At 67.0% G+C, this 11,889-nt stretch overlaps 1 protein-coding gene across 1 annotated transcript; it reads right to left on the bottom strand.

Moving 5' to 3' along the window:
* Positions 1-170: 170 nt before the first annotated feature.
* Positions 171-10,209, bottom strand: AATK (apoptosis associated tyrosine kinase). The gene is made up of 8 exons (XM_034789315.1): positions 10,152-10,209; positions 8,301-8,434; positions 6,244-6,385; positions 4,541-4,620; positions 3,575-3,693; positions 2,571-2,658; positions 1,450-1,583; positions 171-252 (listed from the first exon to the last, which is right to left on the bottom strand). The coding sequence occupies exons 1-8, from the start codon at positions 10,207-10,209 to the stop codon at positions 171-173; spliced, it is 837 nt and encodes a 278-aa protein (XP_034645206.1).
* Positions 10,210-11,889: the final 1,680 nt, after the last annotated feature.

The following is an 11,889-nucleotide window of genomic DNA, read 5'->3' as shown; positions in this document are numbered from 1 at the left end:
GGGGGGGTGAGGATGTGTGTGTAGAGGGGGGGTGAGGGGGTGTGTGTGTGGCCCAGGCAGGACCCCATGGGGAGTTGGCGCACACCACGCATGGATCAGAGGCTGCAGGTGTCTGGTTCGAGCCCAGCTCGGCCCAGCTCGGCCGGGATTAAAGGGGTCCCCACTAACGGCTACGGTGGCCCGTGCGAGATGAATTTGGGGGGTCCCAGCTCACGTGTCACACTCGCTGCAGCGCTTTGCGCCGACTGGCGGCTGAGTGGAGAGGCCAGGAGTGCGTGGGCCAGGGGGTCTGAACTGCCCCAGGGACCCCCGAGGGACCCCTGCTCCCGCGGGGCAGAGGAGGTGTCCGGGCAGCTGGCCCTGCTGCTGCCCTGGAGAGACCCACCAGGCTCCATTCACCAGCATGAAAGAGCGACGGGGAGGTCCTGGGCACCCAGGAACTGCCTCTGCTAGAGCCTCTGGAGAGCAGCGCCGAGGGCACCGGTTACCCGGCGGGCGGTGGGCAGCGCTGGGAGGCAGAGGCAGCGAGGCAGGGAGAAGGATCCGACGGCCCCAGAAGCCAGCGCTCGCCCTCTTCAACAAAATCACTGATGCTGGAGTCTCCGTGTGCAACTCACTCAGCACCAGGATATTGTTGGGGAGGAGAAGCCAGAGGGCGGCGGGTGGACCAGGGTTGAGGAGAGGAACCCCGGAGTCCTGGGCGAGCGGCAATGCCATGCTGTGCTGCTACGCTGGGGTGAGACCCCCTCGGCCCCCAGCCAACGGGTGGGCGTGGAAAACCGGTTAAAGGAGCCATAGGGCAAGCCACATGTGACCCCGTCCGCCCACACGCCAGGCTGGGGACCAGACATGCCCACAACCGCACGTTCCCCCCCCCCAATTAGGCTGGACCCATCCCCCGCACACTGCCCCCCGACATGCCAGGCAGGGGACTGGACACCCCACCCTCCCACACCAGGCCAGACCCCCTGGCAGCCCCTCTTCCTGCTTGGCCCATGTCCTCTAGCTGCACGTGCCGGGGGGGCGAGGGGGGGGGTCGCCAGCTCCCAGGCTTCAGCATGGGAAGCACCTTTACTGCAGTCTCTGCTCATAGCCTGGGCCCAGGGGTGTCACGGGCCCAGCAAACCCGGGGACAGCACCTGAGGGGGCCCCGAGCCTTGGTGATGGGGAGGCGGTGGGATGAGGCTGCATAGGGTACTGGGGAAGTTACAAAGCCTTTCCAGCCCCTGCTCCCCCAGCCCCAGTCCCCACTCCTGCCCCGCCCCAGCCCTGGTCCCCCTCCCCACCCAGTGTCTAGCTCTCCTCCCACCCCAGGGTGCACATCCTGCAGGGAGCTCACGGTTTCTGGAGCCATGGGTGCCGGGTGGCAGGGGCGGGCGATGCTCAGGGCCCAGCAGGCAGGGGAGGGGAGTGTCTGTGGTGCCCCCGCCCCCTCCGGCCCAGCCTTACCTGTGCACGTAGTGGTTCCTGTGCAGGTGCAGGATGCCGCATGCCACTTCACAAGCCATTCTCTGCAGGGTGAGCGGGTCGGGGGCCATGGAGTCGGCCACCTGGCAGCTCCGCAGGTAGCCCTTCAGGTCGCCCTGTCACGGGAGCAGCAGCCGTCACCGGCCCTGAGCCACGGCCCCGCCGGCCGGTGTTGAGGTCTCTGAGCCCCTCCCCCCTTAGTGGCCCCGCGCCGCCCTTCCCCAGGGAGACCCCAAGGGCCCCACACGCCGTCACAAAGGGGGGAGCAGCCGGGAGCAGAGCTGAGTGCATCAGGGGAGCGAGGGGGCGTCAGGGCAGGGAAGGAGCTGGAGCAGAGCAGAGGGCCTGGCCCAAAACCGGTTTGGGGAGGGGGGGGGTGTATATATCTCCCCAGTCCCCTGCCCACGACCCACAGGCAATGCCTGGGCCATCTCCAAACACCTGCCTGGGGAGTGGGACGTGGCACAGGGGGCACATGCCCACCAACACCCCCACCCCCCATGGGTTCTCTCCCCACATGGGGCTCAGGGGTCTGGAAAACCCGGCAAGGCTGGGACTGCCCCATGCCGGCAGGCAGGCAGATCCACTGCGATCCCGGCTCCCCGGCGTGAACCGCATCGCCCCAGCCGCACGGGGAGCCTGCCAGCGCCGGACACTACGGACCCCCATTCACAGCCTGCAGGGATCTGCTGTGGCTGTGAGCCGGCGTGAAGGGCTCTGCAGAGGTGGGCCCCAGAACGAGCCGCACTCGCTGAGACCCCAGCCGTGTTCTCTCACTCCCTGGAGACTCACTAGCCCTGCTACCAAACGAGGGGCAGGCGTCCCCACCCCACCTGGCATCCCCCGCGCTTGAACCTGTGGCTCCGCACAGGAAATGAGCCAGCCCCGAAGCTGTGGGGAGCGGAGATTCACCCACGCTGGGGGGAAGCGGGACCCAGCGCGCTAACGCGGGGCCTGAAATAACCTGCTCTGGACACGGCATTTGCCGTTCAGCCCCGGCAGCAGCAGCTGGGCCCGGGTGAACCCGCAGGGCGCCAGCCCCGGCATGGGGAAGTGGAGGAGAGGGCCAAAGAGGGCGAAGGGTTTTCAAGCAGGCGACGTACCAGCGGGCAGAACTCCATGACCAGCAGGTAGGGCGTCACCTCGGCGCACTGGGCCAGGCACTGCAGCAGGTTCGTGTGCTGGAGAGCCCTGCGCAGGGAGGGGAGAGAGCAATGGAGATTTCAAACCGGGGAAGCCGGGTTGGGACAACTTACCCGTCATCTCTGGCCTGGGGCAGCCAGGGGGCTGCGGGTCGGGCTGGAGGGGCACCGGCAGACCTGGAATGGGGAGCCCAGGGCTGGGCTAGCAGAAAGAAACCTTTTCAGAGAGCTTTCTCCTTGTCACCCAGCCCGCACAATGCGTCTCTGGGGGCAGCAAGGAGCTCTCTGTGACCCGTCCCCACGCCGGGCCTGGCCGGGCAGAGAACAAATGGGTACCGGGAAGTGCCAGCCGCCTCAACAGGACCCACAACAATAGGGTGTTTGTTCATCTCGCAGTGTAAAGTTGACTCTACTCCAATCCCAGCCCCCCCAGATCTGTGAATGCTCCTCAATCCCAACCCCATGCCCCCCAGCTCCCCGGTGCCCCCCCAGACACACTTCCCTGTCAGTGCCCCTCCATCCCAACCCGCAGCCCCCTGGATTAGTCCAGGACTCCCGCCCAGCTCAGCCGCCCCTCAGTCCCGCCTGGGCCCCCTGAGTTTCCTGCCAGACACAGACGGGCTGATTCGTGCGATGGTTTGGGAAGGGGTCAGTTTGCTCTGATCTAGGCCCAGACCCAACGTGCTGCCCGTGACCGGAGCCTGGAGGACAGGCCCGGATGGCAGCGACCATGAGATGGCGGCTCAGGGATGGCCAGTGTGGGAAAGGGCCTCTCCGTGCCACGCTGCCGGCTCAGCCGCAGAGGGGAGGCACCCCTGGGAGCAGAGCGCCAGAGGCTTTGGCTCCACACTGGCAGGGAGGGACCCAGCACTGGGGCCATCCCCAGAGCCCTTCCCTGGGGCAAGGGAGCTCTTTCCTTGCATGGCAGAGATACCGGGGCCAGAGCGGGCGCTGTGCTGGCCTACCTGTACGGCTGGGCTTCCTCCAGGAACTGCATCTGGTCCTGGACGCTGGCGCTCACCTTCAGTTCCTTCACCACCACCTGGGTGCTGCTGAGCCCCGAGTTCACCTCCCCCAGGAACACCTAGGGATGGCAGCGCACGTCAGCCCTGCACCCTCGGCCCTGCGCCCCATCCCCTGCCTGCCCTCATGGCCCTGCACCCACGGCCCTGCGCCCATGGCCCTGCACCCTCGTCCTGCGCCCCGCGGCACATCCCCTGCCTGCCCTCATGGCCCTACACCATGGCCCTGTGCCCCAGTCCTGTGCCCACGTCCCCTACCTGCCCTCACGTCCCCACCTGCGCCCACATCCCCATCCTGCGCCACGGAACCACGTCCTGCAGCACGTCCCCTCCCCACCCTCACGTCCCGTCTCTGCACCCACATTCCCACCCTGAGCCCACGGCACTACATCCTGCAGCACGTCCCCTTCCCACCCCCACGTCCCCTCTCTGCACCCACATTCCCGCTGTGAGCCCACGGCATCACGTCCTGCAGCATGTCCCCTCCCCACCCCCACGTCCCCTCTCTCCCTGCAAGGGCACATTCCCCTCCCGAGACCGGCACCCACCTCCCCAGGCTCCAAGGCTTCCTGCCCCACCCCGCCCAACGGCCCCAGCCAGGACGGTCCGGGGCAGCGCACGGGACAGTCTGGCCAAGAACGCCAGAGCCACAGAGGGTCCCAAACGCTCACGCGCAGCAGTTTGGGGGGCGAGAGGCTGAGCCGACCCGGCTGGGGAGCCAAGAGATGGAGCAGCCGGTGCTCAGACACTCAGCCCCACACGGGCTCTAGGACCTCCCCCCCCCACACACGCAGCTCCACAACCCCGCTGCCAGGGCAAATCCCGGCCTGAGCTGACATCCCTCGGGGAGCCCTTCCCGGGCACAGCGCTCCCCCCCACACAGTCCCCCCAAGAGAGGGATGCGCTCACCTTCCCAAACCAGCCGTGGCCGATCTCCTTCAGGTAGAGGAGGCTGTGCCTCCCCAGATCCGTGGACTTGAGCAGCTGCACTGTAAGAGAGCACATCCAGCTAGCTCGGCATCAGCGCGCCCGGTGGCCTGCCCCACCCACCCGCCTGCCAGGTTACCCGCATCTCTCAGCCGCGCCCAGCTCCCGCGCCCAGCTCCGCCCGCCTGCCAGGTTACCCGCGTCTCCCAGCCGCGCCCAGCTCGCCCCCTCCTGCCGTTCGGCGCCAGGCCCCCCGCAGCCTCATGGTGTTCCTCCATCGGCCCTGTGGCGCTGTCTCCTGGGCTCCGGCTGGCAGAGCTGTGGGCTCAGGCATGGCCTGGCATCATTGTCCCTGGGAGGCTCCAGCCCCTCACACCCTGCGATACGGCGCTGGGCGGAGTTGCACACCAGGGGAGTCGGTTAGTGCCCCCAGGTGGGCAGCAGGTGCCAGTTGTGGCCCCTTCATGTCCAGGAGCCGCTCCCCACTGGCGTTCCCCACCATGGGCTGGGAGCCGTCTGCCCCAGGGGAACAGCCCTTTCCCGCTGAGCTCTCCCCAAGGCGACAGCAGGGAGGAGCTGCCCCTCCTCCTCCAGTCCAGCTGGGAGGTCCAGGAACCCGCAGCCAGACCGGAGGCGGGTGAAGTCAGAGCGAGCAGGCGCCCTGCATCCCAGCCCAACCACCCAGCCAGCAGCTCCGGGACATCGGGGATGTAGCCCCCACGCTCCTCCCGCCCGGCGCTCGCTCCCTCCCTCCCCGGCGGAATCCCAGCATTCCGGACCCACGGGGGGGCAGCAATGGGCCCATTGTTGGGCAGCATCGCGCCGCCCTGCACCGCTCCAGCCACGCCAGACACTGGGGCCATTGTCCAAGCCCCAGTGAGATCAGCTGGGGCAGCACCCGGCACAGCAGCGGAGAGGGGCAGGGGGTGAGGGCAGCTGCTCTGTGGCAGCGTTTGTTGGCTCCTCGCCCCGCCCGGCGAGCTCAGAATTCCTCTCCCACTCACAGGCCTGTTTACCACGGCCGGGGGGGCAGCGCCAGGGAAGGAATCTGGGGCCGTGGGATGAGCTCAGAGAGCGCCTGTGTCTCCAGGGGCCTGTCCCAGAACAGGAGCCCAGTGTGACCTGCCTGCCCAGGGTCTGAGCTCCCCCTCCAGCCAGGCAGGGCTGTGGCAGAGGCCTTCCCTTCCCCAGCCTGCCCGGCCCGGAGCGCTATTCCCAGCCCCTCAGCACCGGGGCTGGTCAACCTGGGCTGCTCCCCTGCACTGGTGCTGGAGAAAAGGCCTGAGGGATGCTGGTCAGAGGGGGCTGCAGGCCAGGAGACAGGGCCCCCGGGGCTGGCTGCCCCTCCTGCTAATGGGCCAAGACCAGCTCCTCCCGGGACATGTGTCTGGGCTCCTGTGATCCCTGCACCCCCGCAGGGAGCGCTTTCCCCCAAAAGCGTCCTCGGAGTCAGCCACGGGCAGGGGCTGCTGGCCGTGGTCACGGAGTCTCCGCCTCCCTTCCCCAGAGCACCGGGTACATGGCAGCAGTGACCATGACGGGCGCTGGCCCCGCTCCTTGATCAGGACAGGGAGCGCTGTCCTGGCCGGGAGACGCCACGCAGGCTCCCAGGGAGCAGCACGATCCGAAGCTGCAATCCACTCGGGAACTGCAGCCACCCGGCCCCGCTCCGCCGCGCAGCCTACCTGAGCGCCCTGGCTGCTTGGCCATGGGGAGCGACACCTCGGTGAGGGGCAGGATGTAAACCTCGGGGCCATTCTGCGTGGCCGGGGAGCCCTGCACCGAGAACTCGGTCACGTAATCTTCTCCCTCGGCATTCTCAAACTCCTGGCCCGGGCACAAAGCAGAGGGCAGGGGGTCGGCAGGGGCAGACGTGGGCACAGCACAAACACACAGAGCTGAGCGCGCCCGTGCACCCCCCCCCCACACACACAGCTTCCCTGCCCCCCCTCAGCACGCCACGGCGCTGCAAGAGACATGAGGAGCCTGGCACGCCCTGCCTCACCCACTTCTCTCCCTTTCCTCACGTCCCACGCCCGGCGGGTCTGTCCGGCTGTGGGCTCCTCCTGGGCCCCTCGTGTGTTTGTACAGCGCCCGGCACGCCTTGGGGGCTGCCCAGCCACCCGGTTTCTATCGCGCCCACACCGAGCGGCGGCTCCGCCAGGCCCGCTCACCGGCTCCCCACGCAGCCGCGTGTCTGATGCAGAGCCCCGGCCCTGAGCCCTTAGAGCTGCAAGCCCCCAGTTAGCAAGTACCCGTATCCAGCGAGTGGAGCGCACCCCCCTGTCAGGGCTACTGCCCAGTCCCCCAGTTCCCCAGGGCGCGATCTCAGCCGCTTCCCCCCATGTTCTCTGGGGCTGGCTGCCGAGCGCTGGGCTGGGCAGGAAAGCCATTCTCTGCCCCGTGCCCTCACCAGCGCCCTCCCACTCCCCAGCGCTGCCTTTGGGGCAGGGAGCGGGGCAGCCCCATCCCTGGAGAGTGGAGAGGCCGGGGAGACCCCCGGGGAAGGGGAGTAGCCAGATCGCCCATCACCCCAGCGGGCATGTATAACCCTGACCCAGGCACGCACGAGCTGCTGCAGCATGAGTTTAAGGGCCAGGCAGCCCCACGTGGGGCCGGGAGAGACTCCAGACCCCCAAGGCTCCGCCCATGTCACCAGAGGGCTCTGCCCGCCCCACGTCTCTCTCATCCCTCCTCAGAGGCCTGTCCCAGCCCCATGGCCCTGCTCTCTCTGTGCGGCCCATGGGCGCCCTCCCTTTACCTGGCTGTGTGCCCCAGACAGCCCTTTGGGCCTGACAGCTGCCTCCGTGATCAGACAGGCCACGGCGAGCATCTCCCTTGCCCCGCCCCGGCTGCCACCAGCCTCATGGTGCCTGGGGGCTCGCTGCTGCGCCACGCTCGGGGCTCCTCCCCGGCGGGACTTGCTGGGCCACAGGGCAGCATCCGGGCTGGACGCAAACCCTCTCCCTGCTCCTATATAGGCAGCGTGGGGGGTTGAGTGGCCTCATTGTTCCTCCCCACGCTCCGCGGGATGGTCAAGCCCCCCATCCCTGCCCGGGCACCGCCCCTCCCTCCCCGCCCGGGCGCCGCGAGCCTCCACAAAAATCCCAGCAAACAGAGAAAACTGTTCCTCGGGCACATTCTGTGCGGGGAGGTCACAGCCCCTCCCACCCCACAGGGCACCAGGGGCATTTCCTGGGCAGAGGCCTGGGCAGAGAGCGACGCGACCGGAGCCAGGCACAGCCGGTGTGTGGTGATAAACTGCCCAGGCCTGGCCCAGCTCCCTGTTTGTGTGGGCCAAGGAGAAGGGCCCAAGTCTCCACGGGCCCAGGCACACACGCCATGATCAGGGGTTAACGAGGCACCAGACCCACCAGCATCCCCAGCAACATCGCCTCTCCCCTCCAGCCAGGCTGGGACCCGCTCCCCACATTCCCTCCCACAGCCAGGCTGGGACCCCCTCCCCTCATTCCCCCTGCCCCAGCCAGGCTGGGACCCCCTCCCCACATTCCCTCCCACAGCCAGGCTGGGACCCCCTCCCCTCATTCCCCCCGCCCCAGCCAGGCTGGGACCCCCTCCCCACATTCCCTCCCCCAGCCAGGCTGGGACCCTCTCCCCTCGTTCCCCCCCTCCAGCCAGGCTGGGACCCCCTCCCCTCATTCCCCACCCCAGCCAGGCTGGGACCCCCTCCCCTCGTTCCCCCCCTCCAGCCAGGCTGGGACCCCCTCTTTGGAGCATTTACCTTGAAGCCAATGTCTCCCTTCTTGCAGCACAGACAGGCCAACATGAGGAAGATGAAGGTAAAGAGACCAGAGAAGGAAAGCGCCACCACGGCGAGCGACGAGGACCAGGAGAGCTCGCTAAGGGGGGTGCCGTCTGCGGGGAGACAAACGTGGGGGGCGGAGAGATTAGGGGGGCAGGCGACAAACGCAGAGCGTCTCCCTTGCGGGGCCAGGGGCCAGACAGTGAGAGGGGACAAAACCAGGGAGCGGCACCAGGGAGCCCGGCCATGGCAGAGCTGGGAGCTCCGCGGCGCTGACCCCCGTGTAGACAGAGCAGGGGTTGAGCCACCTCTGACGGGAAGGGCCCATGGATACACTGTGTGAGGAGGCAAAAAATAGTCCCAGCCCAGGCCTCCCGACCCAGACGCTGTGCCCCGGGCTGTACACAACACCCCCTTGGCTTCCCAGCTGGCCCCGGAGGGCAGCCCCAGCTCAGCCAGTGGCCCACGGTGGCCGTGAACAGCAGCTGAAGGCCAGGGCTCGGCGCTGAGCAGAGCACCCCAAATGCAGCCCAGGAGGGAGCAGGGAAGTGGGGAGATGCTGCATTGGTCCCATCACCCACAGGGGGGCACTGCCGCACCGCAGACAGGCGGCTGCCGGCCAATTGCTCTAGGACCCATCCCCTGGCCAAGGGGGTGCCAGCCTGGGGCCCTGTCGCCTGCTAAACACAGAGGTGCCCATTTGGAAAAGACCAAGAGAGAACAACTGGACCGGTCACAATTGGTTTCACTGCCAAGAAAGCAAAAAGAACAGCCGAACCCCGGCCGCCAGGCACTAGGATCGGGGGCAGGAGACACTTTTCAATGCGAAAGAACCGATCTGCCCTTTGGGCCAGTTTATACAACCCTTGAGGAAGCAGTTAACCGGCTTCCTAAATCCTCGGTCGGTGTACGCACACCCGCGTGCCTGCCCGCGTGCCTCTGTGTGCATGTGCCCGCTCGTGCGTGTGCGTGCCGGAGGCTGGCTGGGTGCACGTGCGTCCTGCCTGCACACACAGACTCGGCTCAGCCTCTAATCCTGGGCCTAGCACCCACTGGATCCCTCGGCTCCGCACTGTTGCCATGACAATAATTCACAGATGCATAGCAGGGACCTGCCCTGAAATAATCCCACAGCAGAGTTGTTAGGGGAACATCCCCGAAGGGTCCGTGATGGCGACTCCCCCACGCCCCTTGGTAAGCTGGTATTCCATCGCTGCGCCCAGGCGGGGCGCCCCACCGGCCTGTCCCAGGGGATGTCTAGCCGCCGTCCCTTTCGCTGGGATCCTGCTTTAGCCCTGCCAAGTAATTCCAGCAAGGGCCGTTTCCCCAGAGGCTGAGGCAAGGAGCAGAAGCAGCCCCCGCTGCTCCCCAGCTCCCTGCCCCACTAGCACTGGTCTCTGCAGCCCACGCAGGCACCCAGGTTGCTGCCGGGCACCATTCACTTGCTGAGTCTCTGGGCCCTGCATGCCCCCAACCCCACATTTCTACTTGCAGAGTCAACTTCATCCAGCAGCCCCCGGGCTCTCAGCGAAGGACTCAAGGATGGCTCCCTTTGCACACACACTGGGAGGCTGTGGAGCAGAGGGGCGGGGTGCAGGGCGAGCTGCGAGTCTGGGGGCTGCAGGACAGGGTTGGACCCGGCTCCTGTTTGTGGGGAGGTCTTTTTTCAGGGCACTGGCGCACGCTCCCCGAACACCAGATGCGGGAGGGGGATGTTAGCAGCTAAACAGAGATTAACATACATGAAGGTGCAAGGGGCGCTCGAGCACGGCCCCGATGCAGGCACCTCTGGGGTTGGCCACAGCTGCAGTTCTGTTCCGCCAGCATCACATCGGGGTGGAAGGAAGGAGAAGGACACGGCCTCCAACTCAAAGCGCACGAGGGGCATAACGCCCCAGCTGCAGCAGGAATTCGGGCAGGGCACCGGACATGCTGTTCCTCCAGCTGGAAAGCCGTGCTAGGAGGCTGTGTTCCCGGCCTCGGGCCCCGGCTCAGGACGCTCAGGGTCAGGTGAGCTGCAAGAACTCCCGTCACCCAGCAAACAGGAAGGAAGGCAGTGCCCGTCTCTCAAAGGGCTCTGCAGGCCCCAGTTCCTTCTCACGCCCCACGCAGACGAGGACTGAACACGGCCCCCACTCCTGGTGCCATCCTGTCCCTTAGGGCCTGGCCCAGCCTGGCATCTCCTCCCAAATATCCCTCCGGCTGTGACAGTGCCACAGCCCCAGGGAGACGGGGGTGGATGAGCCCAGCGCTTCCAGGTGAGGGGGAAAAGGAGCCGGGGACCCACACTTGGCAGGAGCCCAGCTCTGGCCACAAGCAGTAAAGCGCCAGGAGGAGAGAGAAGTGCTGCAAGTACCAGTAAAGGGCCAACCCCGCGTCTCCCCTCTGCGGCAGGCAAGTCACCAGGGCTTCCCCCGGCCCAACCAGGAGGCTTCGGCGTCTTTCAGGAAAGCCCAGGGAGCAGCAGGGTGTGATACACCCCCCAGCCCTCCGAGGAGCCCAGAACATCGCTGCTGAAGCCAGGGTAAGCAAGAGGCAGCGTGTTGGAGCCGCCGAGCGAGCCTGCCCCGAGCAGGGAACCCAGCAGAGCCATCCAGCCCCCGCTGGCCCCCAGAGCAGCCAATGGCAGACACAAGGGCCCTTCATGCAGAGGGTTTATGGGGCCCCTGTGGAGAGAACATCCGCGGCTTTTGTTGCCAAGCTGTGAGCTTGCGTTGTGGGCGCTCGATGCCCGCCGCTCTGCCGCGTCCCCCAGGAACCCACCTGACAAGCTGCCGCTGAGCTATTCCTATGCTACTCCAGAGCCGCCGGGAACAAACGGCGTCATTATACCCGGAGGAAGCAGCAGGGAGGCACAGCCGTGACTCAGAGCCCAGCCGGCTCGAGCCACGGCGACTGCCGTAAAAACACCACCGCGAGATCGCCAGAGCCAGGCCCCTCGCCAGCCCAGGACGCCCAGCGGCACAAGGCTGGCGCTGCAGGGAGCCGAGAGAAAGGCAACCAAAGTGATTGGGGAGCTGCGGGGACGCCGGAGGAGGAAAGGCGAAAAGAGCTCGGCCTTGGGGGTAGGGGGTACGTGCAAAGCAGCGATGACTAGGCCGGGGGACAGAGAGGGATGGAATGACAGGAAATGGGAGGAAAACGGCCCCCAGTGAAAGGTGCTAGAGCGTGGGACAGCCCAACAGGGTGTGCGGGGAACCCGGCTGCAGGCAGAGGGAACTGGCGAGAGAGAAGGCATCGAGCCGGTGATGGCCACGGGACGGAGTGGCTGGAACGGGCGTCTCAGAGCAGGACAGCTGCTGGGACTGGCTCCTAGCTCGGAATGGCTTGTGCACCACCGAGCACGGCGACCCTGCGAGCCAAAGCAGGGAGATGAGGGGCCCCGTTTGCTCTTTGGCTTCTGGGTCATTTTGCCTGGGGGGAGCTCCCAGGAACAAGAAGAGCCCACGGCACCAGAGACATGGCTCGCCGTCACGTGGTCACCACGGCACCGGAGACACGGCTCAGCACGGGGCGGTGCCCGCGGCACCCGAGACACGGATCACCATGGGGCGGTGCCCGCGGCACC

The sequence above is a fragment of the Trachemys scripta genome, chromosome 14 (genome assembly GCF_013100865.1).
Source record: "Trachemys scripta elegans isolate TJP31775 chromosome 14, CAS_Tse_1.0, whole genome shotgun sequence".
NCBI lineage: Eukaryota > Metazoa > Chordata > Testudines > Emydidae > Trachemys > Trachemys scripta.
This window is presented reverse-complemented; position numbering and strand designations above follow the sequence as displayed.

Bases quoted from the DNA above. Each gene is read 5' to 3' on its own strand.
- AATK (XM_034789315.1), bottom strand. From the start codon at position 10,209: ATGCCCCTCGTGCGCTTTGAGTTGGAGGCCGTGTCCTTCTCCTTCCTT. The intron at 2,659-3,574 runs GTAGGCCAGCAC...CTCCCTGCGCAG, and splicing joins GAGGAAGCCCAGCCGTACAG to GGCTCTCCAGCACACGAACC. The intron at 253-1,449 runs GTAAGGCTGGGC...CTCTCCACTCAG, and splicing joins AGGAACCACTACGTGCACAG to CCGCCAGTCGGCGCAAAGCG.